Source organism: Tupaia chinensis, unplaced genomic scaffold, assembly GCF_000334495.1.
Source record: "Tupaia chinensis unplaced genomic scaffold, TupChi_1.0 Scaffold000037_21, whole genome shotgun sequence".
NCBI classification, from domain to species: Eukaryota; Metazoa; Chordata; class Mammalia; order Scandentia; family Tupaiidae; genus Tupaia; species Tupaia belangeri.
In genome coordinates, this window is record NW_006159480.1 from 365,796 (window position 1) to 386,860 (window position 21,065).

Genomic DNA, 21,065 nt, shown 5'->3' on the forward strand with positions numbered 1-21,065 from the left:
AGTGGCATTATTACAGGTAAGTTAGAGATTGGACAAGTTGTTATTGTCCTCTCAGGAAAATGGGCTTTTTCATCTTAGACTCCTCTAATCATGAAGATTCACTGCTGTGGTTCCCTCCTTAAGCTCAGCTCTTAATTCAATGTATTTCTAGTTTTTTTGTTAGTAAAATTATTCTTATTTAGGACTCCCTTGCAGACTGTTTGCTAAAATTTACCTCCTTTTGAAAGCAGAGTTGTATAAATTACTTAGTGTGTATTCTTGTAAAATTGTCAGTGTCTTTCTGCATTGACAGCTATAGAACAGAACCATTTTAATATTACTACATGTGCATATGTGTTTTCTAACGCAGCTAAATTCCTGAAATTTTTCTTTTTCTTTTTCTTTTTTTTTTTTTTTTTTGAGAGGTTTTCTTTATAGGGCATGTGCACTCGCCAGAAAGACAGAGAGAGACAGACAGAAAGCAAGAAATCACCCCCCAAGGGGGATGGACATGCTGCAGTCCCTTCTCCATTCTCCTCTCAGGATCTTGGGCACGCACACAAGCACACCCAGTGTGAGTTTAAGCCACCGGGCCTGGGACTCAGACCGTGGTCAACTACATGGGAGTCCAGCAACACAGCCATTACGACACCAACTGCTGGTCCCTCCTGAAATTTTTCAAAGTTACTTCTTTCTTAAATGTTTGGTCTACAAATGTCTCTGCACACAAACAAATTCATACTAAGGTGTTAGAAACATCATTGACGACCAACAAAATAAATAATAATGGACTTTGCAGGACATTCGGCTTTAGTCTGCTTAACTTCTGCATCAGTTCAATAATACAATAGTATCTGTTGCCTTGCATCAGAAATTGAATTCTTATGGAGCTTTGTGCAAATAACAGACCACAATGAGAGTAACCTAATTTTTTTTTTCCACATAAGTTAGTTTATACCTCTCTTTAGTAAAAGGGGAATGGAGAGAGAGAGAAAAAAAAACATTTCAGAAGAAAATTACAGTGCAGTGCACTTGTCACTAGATTTTAGCTTTGTCCATGTTCAGGTCTTTTGTGAATCAATAAAATGTGTGTGGGGGGGAAGTTTAGTATGGAAGGGAGGGAGAAGAAAGGGGCAGGAAAAAACTGGTAAAACTATGCTTAATTGACAAATAATGAGAAGCTATTTGCTGATGATAATGTATATAGTAATATCTTTGTATTGACTGACATGCGTGGTATTTGTGTTGGAAAAAGAAATGCATACTATAAAGACATGTGATTAAATGTAAATAAATTTAAAGATAAACAAATATTTTAAAAAGTTAACTGTACTATGTACCAAAGTGTTTTGTCAAATTATGTTTGAACTAGATGAGAAAGGGCATTGTTTTTGCTTATGTGTGTTTTATTGTACAATACAGATGTGCATATATGTGCTTGTGTAAAAGCAGACATACCTGGAAAAGCTATATAAATGAGGAGTCTGATTTTGAATGTTGTTTGGTTAGGAAATTATCTAATTATCTTCTTTCTATACTGCTGCTGCTTATATTCCATTTTTTTCCCTACTACAGAGAATCTTTGGAGTAATTATCTACCCAAGGGAGAGATCATTGAAAAACCATCAGCCAAATCATCTGATGTCTTAGGCAGCTTAAACCATGAATATGTTCTTGTTGACATCACCACATCCTTTACTCTTCTGGTGGGGATCTTCTTTCCCTCTGTCACAGGTAAGTGGATAGGCTTTCTGTTTTAGAAGTTACCAAAGCCAGAGAGTGATTTTTCTGAGGAGACATAGTTATATTCTCAAGGTTCCTAGATTTGCTTCTAGTCATTGCTATTCAGTTTGAATATCAACATATCCAGGAACTCAAGAAATAATTGTGTGTGCATGTGTGTGCTTTTTCCCCCTCTCTAAAGGTATCATGGCTGGATCAAACAGATCTGGAGATCTGAAAGATGCTCAGAAGTCTATTCCCATTGGTACTATTCTTGCCATCCTGACCACCTCCTTTGTCTGTATCCTTTTCATCGATCCAGTCCGAGTCGGTCATAGGAACATCAGTAGAACTAGGGTGATCAGTATTTTTACCTGATAATAATGATAACTGCTTTCTACCACTTTACTTCTTGCCAGATTATCTGCCTACCTCATATACAAAAGCCAAGACAGAATTTAGGGGATTAGTGAATTTAGCAACTCATTTTACTAATAGAAGGAAATATCTTGAATGTCTACTTTCTTATGTTAAAGGGTAAGCAGCAGTTTCCTTGACTTTCAATATGGAAGATTTAAGCAATGTCGTCCTTTTTGGTGCATGTATTGAAGGGGTTGTTCTCAGAGACAAGTGAGTAATTTGTCTTCCCTGATATCCCACATAGCTCCAATACAGCTTAATCATATGAACTTCCCTGCTTCAGCGCCTGGAAGCCATTGCCATAAGCTGGCTCTTTCTACTTCTTTTTACTGTTACCTCCTTCCATTTCCATAAGCTTCCTGAGTTCCAGCCATACTTAGAGTTTAATGTGCCTCATTGTTTCAGATCTCCATACCTTTACATATCTGTCTCTGTGTTCCCTTTGCTTAGAATGGGTTATTCCCATCTGGCAGACTCATCCATTCTCTAAGACTGGATTGTGTCTCTTTCTCTTGTAAAGTTTTCCTATGCTAACCACTTCTCCTTTTGTGCAGCCATTGTATTTGAACATAGTATAACATTGCACTTACCATACTATATCGCAGCTAGTCATTGTCTTTTTTTTTTTTTAAGAACTTTTTATTTTTTTGGAGAGGTTTTTGCTATAGGGCATGTGTGCTCACCAGAAAGACAAAGAGAGACAGTGAGACAGAAAGCGAGAAATCACCTCTCAGGGAGGATGGCCATGCCCCAACCCCTTCTCTTTCAGTCTCCTCTTGGGCAATTGTGCATTCATGCACACGTGCCTGGCGTGAGTTTAAGCCACCAGGTTTGGGACTCGAACCATGGTTGACTACATGGGAGTCCAGCGACATAGCCATTACGCCAACTACTGGTCCCTAAGAACATTTTAAAAATAATTATTGGGACCAGCAGTTGGCGTAATGGCTATGTCGCTGGACTCCCACATAGTCGACCACGGTTCGAGTCCCAGACCCGGTGGCTTAAACTCATGCCGGGCGCATGTGCATGTGTGCCCAAGATCCTGAGAGGAGAACAGAGGAGAAGGGATTGCAGCGTGGCCATCCCCTCTGGGGGGTGATTTCTTGCTTTCTATCTCTCTATCTCTCTCTGTCTGTCTGGCGAGCACACGCGCCCTATAGCAAAAACCTCTCCAAAAAAAAAGAAAAAATATATTTATTTAATTTTATTTATTACTTTTATTTTTTAAATTGACCAGAGAGAGGGAAAGTGAAAAAAGCAAACCACTAGATTTGGAATTTGAATCATGGTTGGCAATGTGGGAATCCAGTGCCTTAACCACCATGACACCTGCTAGCCCCTAGCTAGTCATTTTTATATCATTCTCCCCTACTGTTGGGTCACTGGATATGTCATGACATATTTTTCTATGGAAAAATGTGCCATGACTTTTCTGACAACCCAATACATTGAGCTCTTAGAGGATAAGAAGCCTAATAGATGTCACATAAAAATTGTTGACAAAAGTGAGTAAGTAGCACTATGTGTGTGTGTGTATATCACAGTGTATGTATATTCATGTGTGTATGTAGGTATATATGTGTATGGTATAGTATTTTACTGTATATTATGGAAAATGTTTAGATTTATGTAACTTTGGTAAAGTATACCACAATATAAAAATTGTTATTTGGCCAGCCCTGAAACAGCCACTGCACATCAGAGGCGGGGGTCCACATAGCCAAGGAGCAGTTTAAGTCTTGGCTCTCATTGTTTGAAAATCACACAGGGCATGAGCATGCATGCTCCAAATGCTGATGAGATGGAAAAGGGCACGGGGAAGGATCGTGGTGCAACTAGACCCAGACCCTATTGGGATATTCTTTCTGCCTCTGGCAAGTACACACGCCCTCTAGCATTAAACAAACAAACAAATTTACTGAGTCTCTGAGTTGGAATACCACTTTGGAAAAATTGTTGGTCATTATTTCCTAAAGTTGACATGTACCTATCTATGATTTAGCAGTTTCATTTCTAGGTATATTCAACAGAAATTCATACACATGTGCATCAGGAATCATGCACAGAGGCCAGCAGGTGGTGTCACAGAGATTAGGGCTTCTGGATCACATATGGCCAATTGTGCAGTTTGAATCCTGGACCCAGTGAGTGGACCCAGTGACTGATGCTAGGTTCACATGCCTGAATGCCCAAAATCCCAAGAGGAGAATGGAGAAGGGATTGTGGCATGGCCATCTCCTCCCCCACCCCCACCCCAAGGCCTGGGTGATTTTGCACTTTATCTGGGAAGCATATATACACACTGGCAAAAATCTTAAAAAACAAAAACAAAAAAAGAATTATAAACAAGCATTATCATAATAGTATTATTAACTATTTTATTTAAATTTATATTTTATTATTATTTTAATTTGACCAGAGAGAGAGAGACAGAGGGAGGGGAAGTGAGAAAGCAAGCTGCCAGATCCAGAACTTGAACCGTTGTGGGCCATGTGGGAGTCAGGGCCCCTAACCACCACACCATCTGCCAGATCAGAAGAATGGAAAATGTAAAATATAATTCAGTGTTCAAACCACAGAAAACTTTTATTCATAACTTTTCAAAACATAAAAAAATGCTTATGTTTAAAAAACAGAGAATCAGGGCTGATCCAGTAGTACAGTAGTTAAGCACAGTGCATAGGGAGCCAGATCCCAGATGGCCTACCATAGTTCAAATCCCAGTCTGGATGGCTTGAAAATATGGCAAGCACACGTGTGTGCATGCCCAAGTTCCTGATGGGATGGAAAAATGGAAGAAAAGGATAGTCTGTGACCACACCACAGTGGGTGGGGGGGTGCTTTTTCTTTCCTTGCATTCTGCCTTCCAGCAGGAAAAACAATAAAAAACATAGAATTACGAGTGTGTCAGAATCACATCTATTTTATTTTTACTTGTGAGAGGGCATATGTGCTATTGTCAGCAGCAAGTGAGGAAGGGAGTATGAGAGAAGACACCCCAAATGGGGGTGCTCACACCATCCTCCTTTTTCCTCCATTTCTCCATCTCATCAGGATCTTGGGCATGCATACATACTCACCCAGCATGTTTTTCAAGCTGCCAGGGCTGGGATTTGAACCACTGTGGACCAAAGCATAGTGCTAAACCACTGCACTGTGAGGCTAGCTCTTTTCATCTGTGTTTTTTTTTCCCTAGGGTTTTTGTCTTTTGTTTGTTTGTTTGTTTGTTTTTGCTATGGGGCTACATGGCACATGCATTTTTCTGAGATAGAGATACAGGAAAAGCGAAATCACCCTCCAAGCGGGATGGCCATGCTACAGTCCTTTCTTCTCCAGTCCTCTCAGGGTTTGGGGCACACATGCACAAGCACCACGCATGACTTCCAAGCCACAGGGTCCAAGACTCTAACCACACAGCCAGCCATGTGGGATCCAGTGCCTTAACTTCCATGCCACCTGGTGGTCTCTCATCTATGTTTTTAAAATACATAGTAAGTAATCTAACTATGCGAAGTATACAGAATGTTTTGTTAAAATTACACATTTTCCTCTTTTTTCTTTATTGCAGAGAGATATTTTTGTTATAGGGTGCATGCGCTTGCTGGGGAGACAGAGACAGAAAGCAAGAAATCACCCTCCCCACCCGCTGTGGGATGGCCATACCACAATCCCTTCCTGTTCATTCTGCTCTTGGGATGTTGGGCATGAATGCACACATGCCTGGCATGAGTTTTAAGCCCTGGGTCTGGGACTCAAACCTCAGTCGACTACATGGGAGTCCAGTGACATAATCATTACACCATCTGCTGGCCCCCCCTCCTGCATTTTTGTATCTTTCTGTACTTTTCCAATATTTCCCAAAAAGCAGTTATTTTGATTATTTGAAAGGCAGAATGATAATTGACATTTAGCTTGTTTTCTGTTTAATTTCTTTTTCTTTTTTTTTTCTTAAGAATTATTTATTCAATTTTTTATTTATTTTAATTTGACCAGAAAGGGACACAGAGAGAGACAAAGAAAGTAAGAAAGCAATCCACCAGGTCCAGGACTTGAACCGTGATAGGCCATGTGGGAGTGTCCAGCACTTTAACCACCACGCCACCTGGTGGTCCTGAACTTCTTTTTCTTAATATAGATCAGCAGTTCCTTTTGATATGCCTTGGGGACAGTAGGTGACGTGGTGGTTTAGGCCCTAGACTCCCACATGGCCGACCATGGTTGGAGCCCAGACTTGGTGGCTTATTTTCTCATTCTCTCATCTTTCTCATTTCTTTTTTTTTTTTCCCAAAGAATTATTATTTTAAATTCATTTATTTATATATTTTTAAATTTTATCAGAGAGGGACAGAGATAGAGAGAAAGTGAGAAAGCAAGCCACCAGGTTTGGAACTCGAACTGTTGTCGGCCATGTGGGAGTCCAGTGCCCTTAACCACCATGCTGCCTGCTGGCCCCATCATCTTTGTCATTTCTTATTCTCATTCTCTTTCTCTCTCTCTTGTGAGCACATCCTATAGCAAATTAAATAATAATAAATTAATTCTTTTAAAAAAGAAAAATATCTATTTAACTTTATATTTCTTAATATTCATGTCTCCCTCAATGTTGAGTCTTTAAAAATTATAAGTAGAAAAAATTGGGTTACTATCTTGCTAATCTTTCTACCTAAAGTTATTTCCAGATTAAATTTCCCCATTCTTACTTCTTTCCCAGGTTTGGGGATGCTGTGAAAGGTAATTTGGTGGTGGGCACCTTATCCTGGCCATCCCCATGGGTGATTGTTATTGGCTCCTTCTTTTCAACGTGTGGGGCAGGACTGCAGAGCCTCACGGGTGCACCAAGGCTGCTGCAGGCTATTGCCAAGGACAACATCATACCATTTCTGAGGGTGAGTGATCCTTCCTATGCTGCCTTCTTTTTTGAGGAACTGTATAGTCTTAATGAACTTAAGAATTATTAGATTATATATATGGAGATGTGAATTTTTAGTAGAGCTTGTAAATCCCTAATGTACATTATGTGAGTGCTATTAAGGTGTTTAAAAGATACCACAATTGTAACACAGTTACTTTTCAAATATCTCAGATACCTGAAACTGAGAGAGATCAGTGAGTATTGACTCAACATTCCTAAGCCTGGTATTTTCCCTTCTGTGTACAGGTTTTCGGTCACAGCAAAGCCAATGGGGAACCTACCTGGGCTTTACTTCTAACTGCTGCCATCGCAGAGCTGGGCATCCTTATCGCCTCCCTGGATCTTGTGGCCCCAATACTTTCTATGTAAGGACCAGTATTCTCTTTAATGATTCTTGCTTGAATGATAGATAATTCAAGTTGATTTTTATCAGTTATGTAACGTAGTGATAACAAAATGATCCGAATACAGATTTGTCTTTACTTGAGTAATAAGTATTCCTGACATCTTATATGTAAGGCTAACTTTTATAAATTATTGTGATCTTTTCCTCACTATGTAACTTCAAAAGTTCTTTGCCTTAATTTCTATCGACTATCATTTGATTATAGCTTTTTCCATTAAAAGTCATGACATTTTTCTGCTTTTCTATGCAAAAATGTGTCATGACTTTCCTGACGACCCAACACTACCATTAGCTTTTACATTTACTTACTAACTACCTGGCATATTACCTGTTTAATATGCTGGGAATACAACGATGCAAAAGACATAGACTTAAAGAACTGATGATAGACAAGGAAACTAATGGTCTCTAGTAGTGTCAGGCGTGTCATTGTGAAGGTAACAGGTGCCATGGGAGCGCTAAGCGAGCATCTGAACAGACCTGCACTCCGAGGTTTTATGCGTGAAGTGACACTTGTATTTTGAAGGATGACTGGTTATTTGCCAAGCAAAAAACAGGTGAGGAAAGTTCCATGCAGGGAAAATATAAAGGAATTGAGGGAGACAGAGTAGTTTGAGGTGGCCAGAGCAGAAGGAACATGATGGGGAGCAGAAGGCATGAGAAGCAGTAAGAGCCAGATCACAAAGTTGTGAAACTTTGAACTAGAAGTAGTTGGTAATCTTTTGAGAACAAAATGATCATGATCATATGTATGTTTTAGAATGATCGATTTGGAATAAAAATGGATATGAAGGAGGCTAAAAGTTCTCTTTAAAGTAATAATCAATCTTGTTCTTTTCATTCTTCCAGGTTTTTTCTCATGTGTTACCTTTTTGTGAACTTGGCATGTGCCTTGCAAACATTACTTCGAACACCTAACTGGAGACCTCGATTCCGCTACTACCATTGGTAAATCTCCTTTTTTCTCTCTCTTTTCTCTCATTTGGAGAAAGCCCATCATTAAACCATTGGTTTGTTTGAAAAGTCACAATGCATTTTTACATAGAAAACCAGAAAAATATGTCATGACTTTTCCAGAAACCCAATAGAAAACGAAGAGATTCTGGTTTTTTGATAGTTTTTTCCTTGGGATGCTATTCTGTATTGTCCATTTGGACTTTTACTTCTCACCTGAATCCCTATCCTCCTGTCCCATTTTTTTCCTTTATCACTTTATAATTTATAACGCCAGCTGAAAATAAAGGTCAAAACTATGAAATAAACATTTCCAGCCTACTGCATTCTTCAGGTTAAATAACTCCCTTTGCTTATCTATTTTTCCACTTCCTTCGTAAATGCTAGACCTCATCCTTTTCTTTCTTTATTATCATTTTTTTAGCAGTTTTCTCAAACTTTTTTTTTTTTTTTTTGAGAGTTTTTCACTAGGGGGTGCATGTGCTCCCCAGACAGACAGAGAGAGACACAGAAACAGAAAGCGAGAAATCACCTCCCAGGGGCGATGATCACGCCACAATCGCTTCTCCTCCATTCTCCTCTCGGGATCTTGGGCACGCACGCACACATGCCCGGCGTGAGATTTAAGCCACCGGGTCCAGGATGCGAACCATGGTCGACTACGTGGGAGTCCAATGACATAGCCATTACGCTAACTGCTGGTTCCACAAACTTTCTTTTCTGATGATTTCATTTAGTAGTTACAAGTATGGGTCCTGGAATCAGATGATTGAAGTTCAGATCTCAACTTGACTACTTTCTAGCTTTGTAATCTTCAGCAACATACATAACCATGTAAAATTTCATTTAACTGGGACCAGTAGTTGGCATAATGGCAACGTCACTGGACTCCCAGGTAGTCGACCACAGTTCGAGTCTCGGACCCAGTGGCTTAAACTCATGCTGGTGTGTGTGCATGTGTGCCCAAGATCCTGAGAGGAAAACGGAGGAAAAGGGATTGAAGCCTGGCCATGCCCCCTGGGGAGTGATTTCTCGCTTTCTCTCTCTCTGTCTCTCTCTGTCTTTCTGGCAAGCGTACAAGCCCTAAAGCAAAATCCTCTCCAAAAAAAAGTTTTTATTTTACTACTTTGTAAAATGGTACTAATAAACCTAAGGTTGTTATTCCAGCACCTGGTGCATAGTAAAGCTCTTACTGAAATATTGCTGCTGTTGTTTTTGTAAGTGTCCAACACCCTGAAAAATCACTGAGGCTTTTTTTTTTTTTTAAGGTACTATTCTCTCTCTATTACCTCTTTCCTCTCATAGCTGTAAGTTCTTTACACATGTCCCTTCTGTATCTGCTGCTACATTCCCCTTGGCTGGCTTTCTGGCTTCACTAACCAGTGGTAGGCAGTGATATCATCTTTATCTGGTAAAAATTTTGATCTCCAAATATTGTAACACCTCCGACCCTATTTCTAGCTTTTATTGTTGTTAAAAGTTTATTATCAACATTATTGTGTTGCTATTTTCTATTATTTTTTCCTTCTCTTTACCTTGTATTTTCATTAGGTCCAGATTTTTTCCAGATTAACAGCTCTCCTATTTATTATTTAAAAATCCATCATAGAGCTCAGAATTTCATTCTGTACACAAATACCAGAACATGTATTTACCTGATTTATTTGATCAAAGTAAATACTTCATTACTCTCAGCAATTTCTCTTATGTCCAGTTAAAAAATGGCATATTTTTCATTTCTGCATTTATGCTAATAAGTATTCATTAAAATTTTTAGGAATATTTACACGAACTTTTTTTAAAATAACATCATGGAGTTACTAATATTTTTGACTGCCTACCTCATCCCTGTTTTCCCAAATAAACTAATTGTCCTCAAAACTGCAGATGGCTTTCATAGCACAGCATCCCTCTTCATTTATGTGTTTTCCAGCAATGGGAAATACCCTCTAATATAAAGGATGATTTGGGACTAAGTGCAGAGCTACTCACTGTTTGTTGCCAGTTTATGATAAAACTACTATAGAAACTGAAAATAAGCATCTAGAAACTTATTTTTTCAGGTTTTTGCTATAGAGCCAGTGTGCTTGCCAGAGAGAGAGACAGTAAGAGGAGCCAGAGAGAGAGAGAGAGACAGTAAGAGGAAAAGTGAGAAATCCCTGTGGTGATTGGCCATGCCACAATCCCTTCTCCTCCTTTCTCAGAACTCCTGGGGTTCTGGACACGCATGCTCATGTGCCCAGCATGAGTTTCAAACCATGGGGTCTAGGACTTGAACTGTGGGAACAATGTGGGAATCCAGCACGTTAACCGCCATGCCACCTACTGGCCACCTGCTGGCCCCACATTTAGAAACTTCAACAATTCAGCATAGCCACAGCATCCAGGCATGTGATAATTCTTCTAATAATTCATTTTTATTGCATTTTACAAAGATCTGTTTATAACAGATTGGAAAAATTTTAAAATTCCACAGATAGTTTGAGAAGCATAAGCTTCTTTTTTAGGTGCTTAGGTGTTTGTGTTTTGTTTGTAATTTTCTAGGGCCCTCTCTTTCATGGGAATGAGTATCTGTCTGGCTCTGATGTTCATTTCTTCCTGGTATTATGCCATCGTAGCTATGGTAATAGCTGGTATGATCTACAAGTACATTGAGTACCAAGGGTGAGTATAGATTTTACCTTTTCTGATGTGAAAAGAATCAACATTGGCTAGTTTGCTTAGAGCTGACTTAATTAAAATTATACTAGAGACCCAGGGAACATCATTTGTTCATAACTTAAATTTTGCTCTAATTCTTAACCATTACAAATACAAGTTTTTCATCACAAAGGGAACCTGTAGAGAAAAAATAACTAAAAGGATATGTCCAAATAATAATGGTCAGTACTAAACAAAGTACAACAAAAATATTTTTGCTGATATCTCTGAAATGAAAAGTAAATCTTGAATAACTTTATAAAAACTAAGACCTTATTAACAACTTCAAAAGTCAGGAATAAATAACATTCTGATTTATAAGATGACTTTGAATTTTGTTTTCTCTCAATTATTTTCAAAATAATTTAAATTCTAGGTTTGTAATAATTTACCAGTCCAAATTGCTGTTTTACATTATTGCTTTTGAACAGTTACATAGAAGGACCAGATGAGTGACCTTTCAGGCTTTATTCTCAGCTTTCTGTGAAGGCTGGATCTGCTTAGTGGACTCATGTTAATAAAGACCATTATATAAGTTATCAACATCAGCTTTTTTTTTCTTTTTTTTTTTTAGAGTGGTTTTCACTATAGGGCATGTGCGCTCACCAGACAGACAGAGAGGGACAGAGAGACAGAAAGTGAGAAATCACCCCCCAGGGGGGATGGCCACGCCGCAATCCCTTCTCCTCCATTCTCCTCTCGGGATCTTGGGCACACACGCACACACATGCGCCCAGCATGAGTTTTAAGCCACCGGGTCCGGGAGGTGAACTGCGGTCGACTACGTGGGAGTCCAGCGACATAGCCATTACACTAACTGCTGGTCCCTCAACATCAGTTTTAATCTTCTGCCTTATGTTTATGTTAGTTTTTTGATTCAGGGAAAATAAAGATTTTATTTTTGAAATTATAATTAGCTATAGCTTAATCTATTTCTGCTCTTTTCTCCCAGAGCTGAGAAAGAATGGGGTGATGGGATCCGTGGGCTCTCCCTGAGTGCAGCCCGGTTTGCTTTGCTTCGACTGGAGGAAGGACCTCCGCACACTAAAAACTGGAGGTAAAAGAAACCAACAGAGGTCTGCCCTAGGTGGTGGCATCCATAGTGTGGCATTCATACTCCTGGGTTGGCCTGAGGACATGCCTGGTGTGTGCACAGCACCAAAGATCTTGAGGAGCTGGAGGACTAGAGAAAGGGGATTATGGCATGAGACCCATCAAAGGTCCTTACTCTTTCTGTCTCTTTTTCTCTTGCTCGTTCACACTCTCTTGCTCTCACTTGCATTCACTGTCATAAGCATACACTCTATGAAAAAAAAAAAAAAAAAAGGGGGGGTGGCAGGTGGCGTGCTGGTTGAGGACTGAACTCCCACATGACCTACTGTGGTTCAAGTCCCAGACCTGGCATCTTGCTTTCTTACTTTCCCTTTCTTTCTGGTTAAATTGAAAATAAATAAATAAGTGAATAAATAAGTTTAAATAAATATTTTCTTTTTAAAGAGAGATTTTTTTTTTTTTCCTGTAGGGCACATGCACTCACCAGAAACACAGAGAGAGAGAGAAAGCACCCCCTGGGTAGGGGATAGCCACACCACAATCCTTTCTCCTCCATTCTCCTTTTGGGATTTTGGACACACACACACAAGACCAGCATGTATTTCAAGCCACTAGGTCCAGGACTTGAACCACAGCTGACCATGTAGGAGTCCAGTGCCTTAAACCATGATACCACCTGCTGGTCCCAAATAAGTAACTCTCAAAAAAAAGAAAAGAAAAGAAAAGTCCACAGAGCTTACTCTGGTCTTTGCCACACGGTTAACACAAAAAAATTATGTGCTTCATTGATTACAGGATTAGGATGTGACTCAAGGAATTGGAATGGATCTGTTTGGAACTACCTCAAATTTTTTATTCCTTTATTCCTTTTTCTTCATGAGACTTATGATCTAGATTTCTACCACTTGTTATTTTTCCTTGAAGAGTGATACATTTGAGATAATATTGGGAGCATTCAAAATAATACAGTCCTTTTATTTCCTCTGATCTCCTTCTGTCAAATGACTTGTTTTATACAGATCTCCTGAATTAAAGAGTGGAATTTATTATTTTGTTCCCCAAATCCAAAGTGTTTTCTCCTCTTCACTTCCCGCCAACCTCTTCACAGGCCTCAGTTGCTTGTATTACTGAAACTAGATGAAGACTTGCATGTCAAGCATCCTCGCCTGCTCACCTTTGCCTCACAGCTCAAAGCAGGAAAGGGCCTCACTATTGTGGGCTCAGTCATCGTGGGGAACTTCCTGGAGAACTATGGTGAAGCTTTAGCTGCTGAACAGGTAAGAATCCAAACTTATTAACTTAGTGGAAGGTACAGCTTTGTGATGTGAAGTAGTAAGACCTCAGATGATGACTTTTTTTTTTTTTTTTTTAATTTGTAATAGAGCTTGTGCACTCACAGGATTGAGACAGGAGAGAGTGAGCAAGAGAGAGGGAAAGTGAGAAAGCAACCCCCGGGGGGATGACCACACCACAATCCCTTCTCCATTCTCCTCTTGGGATTCAGGCACACATGCATATGTGCCTGGTGTGTTTGTTTGTTTGTTTTTTTTTTGGAGAGATTTTCACTGTAGGGCGCGTGCGCTCGCCAGACAGACAGAGAGAGACATAGAGACAGAAAGCGAGAAATCACCCCCTAGGGGGGATGGTCACGCTGCAATCCCTTCTCCTCCATTCTCCTCTCGGGATCTTGGGCACGCACGCACAAGCGCCCAGCGTGAGTTTTAAGCCACCGGGTCCAGGACACGAACCGCGGTCGACTACGTGGGAGTCCAGTGACATAGCCATTACGCTAACTGCTTGCTCCCCCGGTGGGTTTTTCAAGTCACCAGGTCTAGGACCTGAACCATGCAGTTGGCCATGTGGGATCCAGTTGGCTTTACCAGCATGCCACCCAGCTGGTCCTAAGACTTCAGAATTCTAAATTAACCCCTTTCCTGGGTAATCTAGGTTTCCCACTTAGCATTGATTTTTTTAACACTAATATTCTCCCAAATGAAATGAGCCAGAGACAGTTATTTATTATTTCTTCCCCTTTAAAGCATTACTAAACTTTAATATTATTGAGGCTAAACATTATTTTTAAGTAGACCATAAACACTCATCTGAGCACTTGAGAAGTCATATAAATAAATCTATCCTTTGAACTATGGGGTCAATAGGGGTCCTCTCGATCTTGTGACAAAGCAATGAGCAACTTTACTGCCTCTCTACTAAGCTGTGGCATTATGAGGAAGATTTCTTTGTTATTTCTAATTTAACCATACTGAACATTAAAGTTCTACCTGAAGAAAACAGTAGTGTTCACTCTAATACTTAATATAAACGATAGAACTAATCCTGTTGTTTGGAGAAATTTCCAATTGCTTTTGAGAAATTTTACTGAATTTCATTTTGGAATGTTGAAATCCTAAACACTAGCCAAAGAGATGGTAAAAATTGATCATTTTAAAAAATAATTATTTTATTCATCATCATTATTTTATTTTACTTTTTTAAAGTTGACAAGAGAGAGGGGTGGGGAGGGTGAGAAATCAAGCTGCCAGGTCCAGGACTCAAACTGTGGTCAGCCTTGTGGGATTCCAGCCATGTCAACCACCACATCATCTGTGGGCCCAAAAATTGATAACTTTTAAAAAAAGAGCACAGGATTCCAAATTAAACAGGCTACTTCTTATCCTAGCTATATTTTTGACCTAATCTCTGCCTTTGGGGAAATCATATTTCTACATTATCTCTTCTTTCTACCAAGAGGGTGGAGTAAATGAGATATCATCTCCAAATTGACTTGACTAAATAAAAGAATAACAAAGCAAATACAAGTGTCATAAATAATCACCATTAAAATGTCAAAAAAGAAATGGGGATGAGAGAAGCATAAAACAAAACATACCTGAGAAAATTTTTTAATGAAACTGAATCACCAGATTGAATTTCTGGTGAGACAAGTCAGTGCATGAGAAAGATCATGTTCACACTAGTGAACTCAGCCTGGTCAATTCAGAAGGAATATCATGGGCCAGCAATGGTGTGGTGGCTAAGGAGGCTGGGTCCCACGGGGCCAACTGCACAGTTCAAGTCCTGGACCTGGCAGCTTGAAAAACAAGCCAGGTGCATCTGCATGCACACTCTAAATCCCAGAAGAATGAATGAGGGATTGCAGTGCCCCCTGGGGGTGATATATCTCTCTCTCTCTCTCTCTTTCTCTCTCCCTTTCTCTCTCCCTCCCTCCCTCCCTCCTTCCCTCTCTCTCCCTCTCTCTCTCTCCTCCCCTCCCTCCCTCTGGCAAGGGCACAGGCACTGTAGCAAATTTTAAAAAAGAAAAAGAAGGTTGAACATTCATGAGATCTCTGTTCCTAATTTTTTGGTATGTTACACAAGAAACAGGAAAAGGCAGAGAAACTAGTTGTAGACAACGAGCTATCTATATGTAAACATAGGTAGTAATAAGCACTTAGAAAGTGAAAAAGACAAAAGTGATGAAATTTCATTGGGCTAATTCTAACTCTGGATTTTTCTCTAGGAGATGCAAGCTTTTCTCTAGGAGATGCAAGCTCCACAGAGCTTGGAAAAAGAAATGGGATATAAAATGGAGAAGAAATCATGGGTTAAAGGTCTATGGTGAAACAATTCAGTGTTGAGGTCCTTTGTCTCTTTCAGACCATAAAGCACCTAATGGAGTCAGAGAAGGTGAAAGGATTCTGCCAGCTGGTGGTGGCTGCAAAGCTGAGAGAGGGCATTTCCCACCTCATCCAGTCATGTGGGCTCGGGGGCATGAAGCACAACACAGTGGTGATGGGCTGGCCTAATGGCTGGCGCCAAAGTGAAGACGCTCGTGCCTGGAAGACTTTCATTGGTACAAAACATTTCCTATTAAGCTGAAGCCCACATAGGAGAGTTAGACCCCTGTCCCCCATCCTTCCTCCGTAGCCTCTGGTGACTATTCCATTGCTGAAACATAGTGTTATTTTTTTTAAGAGGTTTTTGCTATAGGGCATGTGCGCTCGCCAGACAGACAGAGAGAGAGAGACATAGAGACAGAAAGTGAGAAATCACGCCCCCCCAGGGGGGATGGCCATGCCACAATCCCTTCTCCTCCATTCTCCTCTCGGGATCTTGGGCACGCACGCACACGTGCCCGGCGTGAGTTTTAAGCCACCGGGTCCAGGACGCAAACTGCAGTTGACTATGTGGGAGTCCAGCGACATAGCCATTACACCAACTGCTGGTCCCGAAACATAGTGTTATAAGACCACCTGAGAGCCTACTGATAGCAATGACCTTATGCAACCTCACTAGCTTTATATTATGTTCTTGAATTGTTCATCTGTCAAGTTTTGTGCTAGGGATTATCTCCAGTAATGCTATGATTTTATTTATGACTTCCCATATTGATGTTCTCATAGGATTCAGAAAGATGGTCGTTCAGCACAAAATCTCCCAAATCCCTGTATCCCCTTTTAGAGATGTCGTAATCAGAATGTATGTACTAACATAAACCTTGGTTCTCAATCTAATCTTCTACTACTCACACTTCTGATTTTTATTATTTGTTACTTACCTGTTATGTAAATAGGACACCTTGGTCAAAGAATGTAAAAGGGCTTTATCCTTGCTTTTCTGAATTGGTGACAAGCAAGCCTAAGGATTTTCTTCTGCTTGTCCTGATTCTTTTTTTTCCCTAGGCACAGTTCGAGTGACAACTGCAGCTCATCTCGCCCTGCTGGTGGCTAAAAACGTCTCCTTCTTTCCCAGCAATGTGGAACAGTTTTCTGAGGGCAACATCGATGTATGGTGGATTGTGCATGATGGGGGGATGCTCATGCTCTTACCATTCCTACTGAAACAGCACAAGGTATTTCAGAGAGATTTTTGTAAATGTCATTCTCCCTCTCTCCTAGATTGCTAGCTAAATGTTTCTTTAATTATGTAGTGTTGTTTAAAATCAGAAAACATGGGGATTATTCATGGCTTTTTCATGATCTGTTTCAACCTTTTGAGTTATTTTTTTATTTTTTTATGTTTGATACCTATCTCCAAGTGAAATCCAGAAAATTAATCAAGCTCCCTTTGAACCCTTGGGGAAAACATTGACAGCTGAACACATCTTTACAAAAAAAAAAAAAAGCCTCTCAATTATTGGAAATTTAAGATATGTGTGAGAATATGTGTGTCTGTATATGTATCTCACACGTGCTTATCCTTTGGTAAGATTAACTGAACTGAAGTTTAAAATAGTAAATAATGTAGCTTGCATGGTGTCATTAACGTACCATCTGAATAAAGCAACCATATTTTTTCTTTCCTGCCAGTTCTTTTTGTTGTTGTTATGAAATGAAGAACTCCTTAAAACTGTTTTCTGTTTTGCTTAGTCAGTCCTTTGCCCTAGTACAATATGACAAAAAGGAAGCTAGGAGCAAATACCCTTATACTGTAGCAAGGTTGTTCTGGGCCCACAGTATCTCGTGTTTTAGGAAATAACTCATTTTTGCTTTCTTGTATCTAATATTCCACGGCCCTCTCTTAGATATGGCGAAAATGCAGCATACGGATCTTCACAGTTGCCCAACTAGAAGACAACAGTATCCAGATGAAGAAGGACCTGGCCACCTTCCTGTATCACCTACGCATTGAAGCAGAGGTGGAAGTGGTGGAGATGGTGAGAAAGCTGAGTCTGACAAAGAACAGGCCACCATTCTCCCCCTCCCTCCTCCATTCCTACTCCTACCTGTCTTTCTAGTATTCTGATTTGGGAAATTGTTCAGATGTAAATGTAGATTACACTTACACAAGTAAATGGATTTAGTTCCAAAAATCCTAATTAGTAGACATAGATAAGTAAAAAGTGTACGTGGTGTATATGTGTTGTTTTTGCTTTATTATACAGCCCCTATATTTCTGCCAGATTCTTAATTGCTTAATATAGTTTTATTTTTAATCCATATAGTCCTGCTTAAAATCACATGTAGCTTTATAGATAGATAGACAGATAAACCTGGTATTATTTTAAAAAATGAGACACTAGAGTTTGTGATTTATCTCAAGGAAATACATGTAATGGTTAGATTATGGAAGACTCTCAGACCCTGTAGATTTTATCCCCAAAGTAATGTATTTATGTAGCTCAATGACTGAACAAAAGAGTGGTGAAACTTAGGTTGATTCTATGGTTCTTTCTCTGGTTTAATTGAGCAAGTGGAAATAATGTACGGTTCATCCTTCTTTCTCTGTTTTGCCCACTCTGTGCGATGTCTGTGGCAGCATGACAGTGACATATCAGCTTATACTTATGAGCGCACCCTGATGATGGAGCAGAGGTCCCAGATGCTCCGGCACATGAGGTTATCCAAAACAGAGCGGGACAGAGAGGTGAGAACTTGCTGTACCAGTCTAATGCTGTACCAGTCTAATCCTGTCCCTATGGAGTCTGCCCGTGAAAGGGATGACATTTGTCTTATTTTCACAGGATTGCAGATTCTTTCCTTCTCACTTTCTAACTTAATCCACTGTAACCCCATTATTGTTTGAGAACAATTAAGAGTGTAAAGCATGAGAGAAAATTAAGTAGAATAACTATGTCGTACCTTCCTCAGGCACAGTTGGTGAAAGACCGGAACTCAATGCTGCGATTGACCAGCATTGGCTCTGATGAGGATGAAGAGACAGAAACCTACCAGGAGAAGGTGCACATGACTTGGACCAAAGACAAGTACATGGCATCTCGAGGGCAAAAAGCCAAGTCAATGGAAGGGTTCCAGGACTTGCTTAATATGCGTCCGTAAGTTTACCCACTTATAAAGTCACTGCACAATGCAGTATTCTAGACAGTGGCACAGAGGTGACTTTGCCTGGACACACAGAATGGACAACAGAGTCTGTCCTTCACACCCAGTCCAGCCATTACTCTGTTCTATACGTTAGCTCGCAATTCACACTGGACATAAGTTAACTTCCTCCTTTCTCTCCACATAGTTCATCTCATGCTGTGTCCCTGGTATAAAATAAGAAAATGTACGAGGATGAAAAACCCAGGATATTAATATCATAAGAAAGTAATTTTATTACTTTATCCATTGTCAAGGAAAAACTCTGGATCTCAAGTTTTTAAGGTTGACTCTAAGGTTGATATAGCTAGTTTTGTCTTTGAACTATTTCTATTTCTTCTCCACCCAGGGACCAGTCCAATGTGAGGCGGATGCATACAGCTGTGAAACTCAATGAGGTTATAGTCAACAAGTCTCATGAAGCAAAGCTGGTTTTGTTGAATATGCCAGGACCACCCAGAAACCCTGAGGGCGATGAAAACTGTATCCTTTCTAAAAGTGAACCTGTCAGTAGGGAGAATCTTCTCGGCCTATTTCTTAAGATGAGAAGTTAACTGTAAAAGTAATTTATGTCTATACACCAGGTTCCTAATTTGACAAAGGAAGATTAACAGTCTTAGGCAAGGATTCTTCTTTATTTTAAAAGAGGTTTTTGCTATAGGGTGTAGGGACTCGCTGGAGACAGAGTGAAAGCAAGAAATCATCCCCCAGGGGTATGCCCATGCCACAGTCCCTTCTCCATTCTCTCAAGAAATTGGGCACACATGCACACACGCCAGGTGTTGAGTTTTAAGCTGACAGGTCCAGGACTTGAACTGCGATGGACTACGTGGGTGTCCAGCGGTTACTGTTATGCCACCTGCTAGTCCTGGCAAGGATTCTTACTAAGTCATGAGATTTATCTCTTTTTGAGGATTTGGGGGGGGGTAATATATTTTCTCTGAACTGTAAGACTTTTGGGGTGGTATATTTATTTACAACATGAATTCTAATATTCAGGTTGTAGAACACTTGCTTACAGTCATGGAGATAGAATACCAACATCCTTTCTCCTTTTCCAACTCTAACCACTTTGCAAAACCTCTTTATATTTTGGATGGAATTAGGGGAGAGGCAGATGAGGTAGGACACCTTTTTAACTGAGGGAAAAAAAGAGAGGCTTCTTCTCGTACCTTCATCCCCAGGTTGTTTTTATGGGAACCCTTCAACATAGCAACAACGTAGACTGGCCATTGCCACCAGCAATTTAAGGAAAAGAGGTTTACAAAAAAATAAAATGGAAAAAATACCTGGCAGAAAATCTGATTTGAGCAGCTTCACTTAGGAATTAACTTGGGCTGTGGCCAGCAGATGGTGGGGTGGTTGAGGTGCTGGATTCCCACATAGCCAACCATAGTTCGAGTCCCGGACTTAGCAGCTTGAAAATCGTATGTGTGTGCCCAAAACCCCAAAAGGAGAATGGAGAAGGGATTACAGCATGGCCATCTCCCCAAGTGGGTGATTTCTCTCTCTTCCTCTCTCCCTTTCTCACAAACACTCTCATTCTCACCAGAAAGGACATATGCCCTACGGCAAAAACCTTAAAAAATAAATAAAAGTTTTTGCATAGAAAAAAATATGTCTTGACTTTTCCAGCAACCCAATAATTACTTAGGTTGGGTCAGCAGGTGGTATGATTAAGGCACTGGATCCCACATAGCTAACTCCATGGTTCAATTCCCAGACCGAGAGGCTTAAAAAACATGCTGGGTGCCTATGCATTCTTGCCCAGAATCCCGAGAACAGAGAAGGGATTGTGGTGTGGCCATAGCTCTGGAGGGTGATTTCTCTTTTCCTCTCTCTGTCTATCTCTGTCTCCCTCCAGCAAGTGCACATGCCTGGAGGCAAAAATTAAAATAAAAAAAAAAAAGAAATTACTTAGGTTTTCTCTAAAAATCTTTTTTTTTTTTTAAAGAATTACTTAACTTTAATTTTAACCAGAGAGGGATAGAATGAGAGGGAAAGTGAGAAAGGAAGCTGCTAGTTCCAGGACTCGAACCACAGTCGACATGTGCGAGTCCAGCATCCTTAACCACCATGCCACCTGCTGGCCCCC

The 21,065-nt window shown here is 40.1% G+C and overlaps 1 protein-coding gene across 1 annotated transcript in view; it reads left to right on the top strand.

Annotated features, from left to right (window-relative positions):
• The window catches only part of SLC12A6 (solute carrier family 12 member 6), a 104,472-nt gene that overhangs the window by 80,268 nt on the left and 3,139 nt on the right, over positions 1 to 21,065 (top strand). Inside the window, 16 exon segments of the mRNA XM_006140547.3 lie at positions 1 to 16; positions 1,555 to 1,713; positions 1,904 to 2,002; positions 2,274 to 2,331; positions 6,836 to 7,010; positions 7,283 to 7,401; positions 8,292 to 8,390; positions 10,941 to 11,060; positions 12,049 to 12,153; positions 13,258 to 13,426; positions 15,807 to 16,002; positions 16,832 to 17,001; positions 17,674 to 17,805; positions 18,408 to 18,515; positions 18,740 to 18,924; positions 19,320 to 19,453. The exon segment at positions 1 to 16 is cut by the window's left edge and continues 30 nt beyond it. Coding sequence (XP_006140609.1) covers positions 1 to 16; positions 1,555 to 1,713; positions 1,904 to 2,002; positions 2,274 to 2,331; positions 6,836 to 7,010; positions 7,283 to 7,401; positions 8,292 to 8,390; positions 10,941 to 11,060; positions 12,049 to 12,153; positions 13,258 to 13,426; positions 15,807 to 16,002; positions 16,832 to 17,001; positions 17,674 to 17,805; positions 18,408 to 18,515; positions 18,740 to 18,924; positions 19,320 to 19,453 — 2,044 coding nt within the window.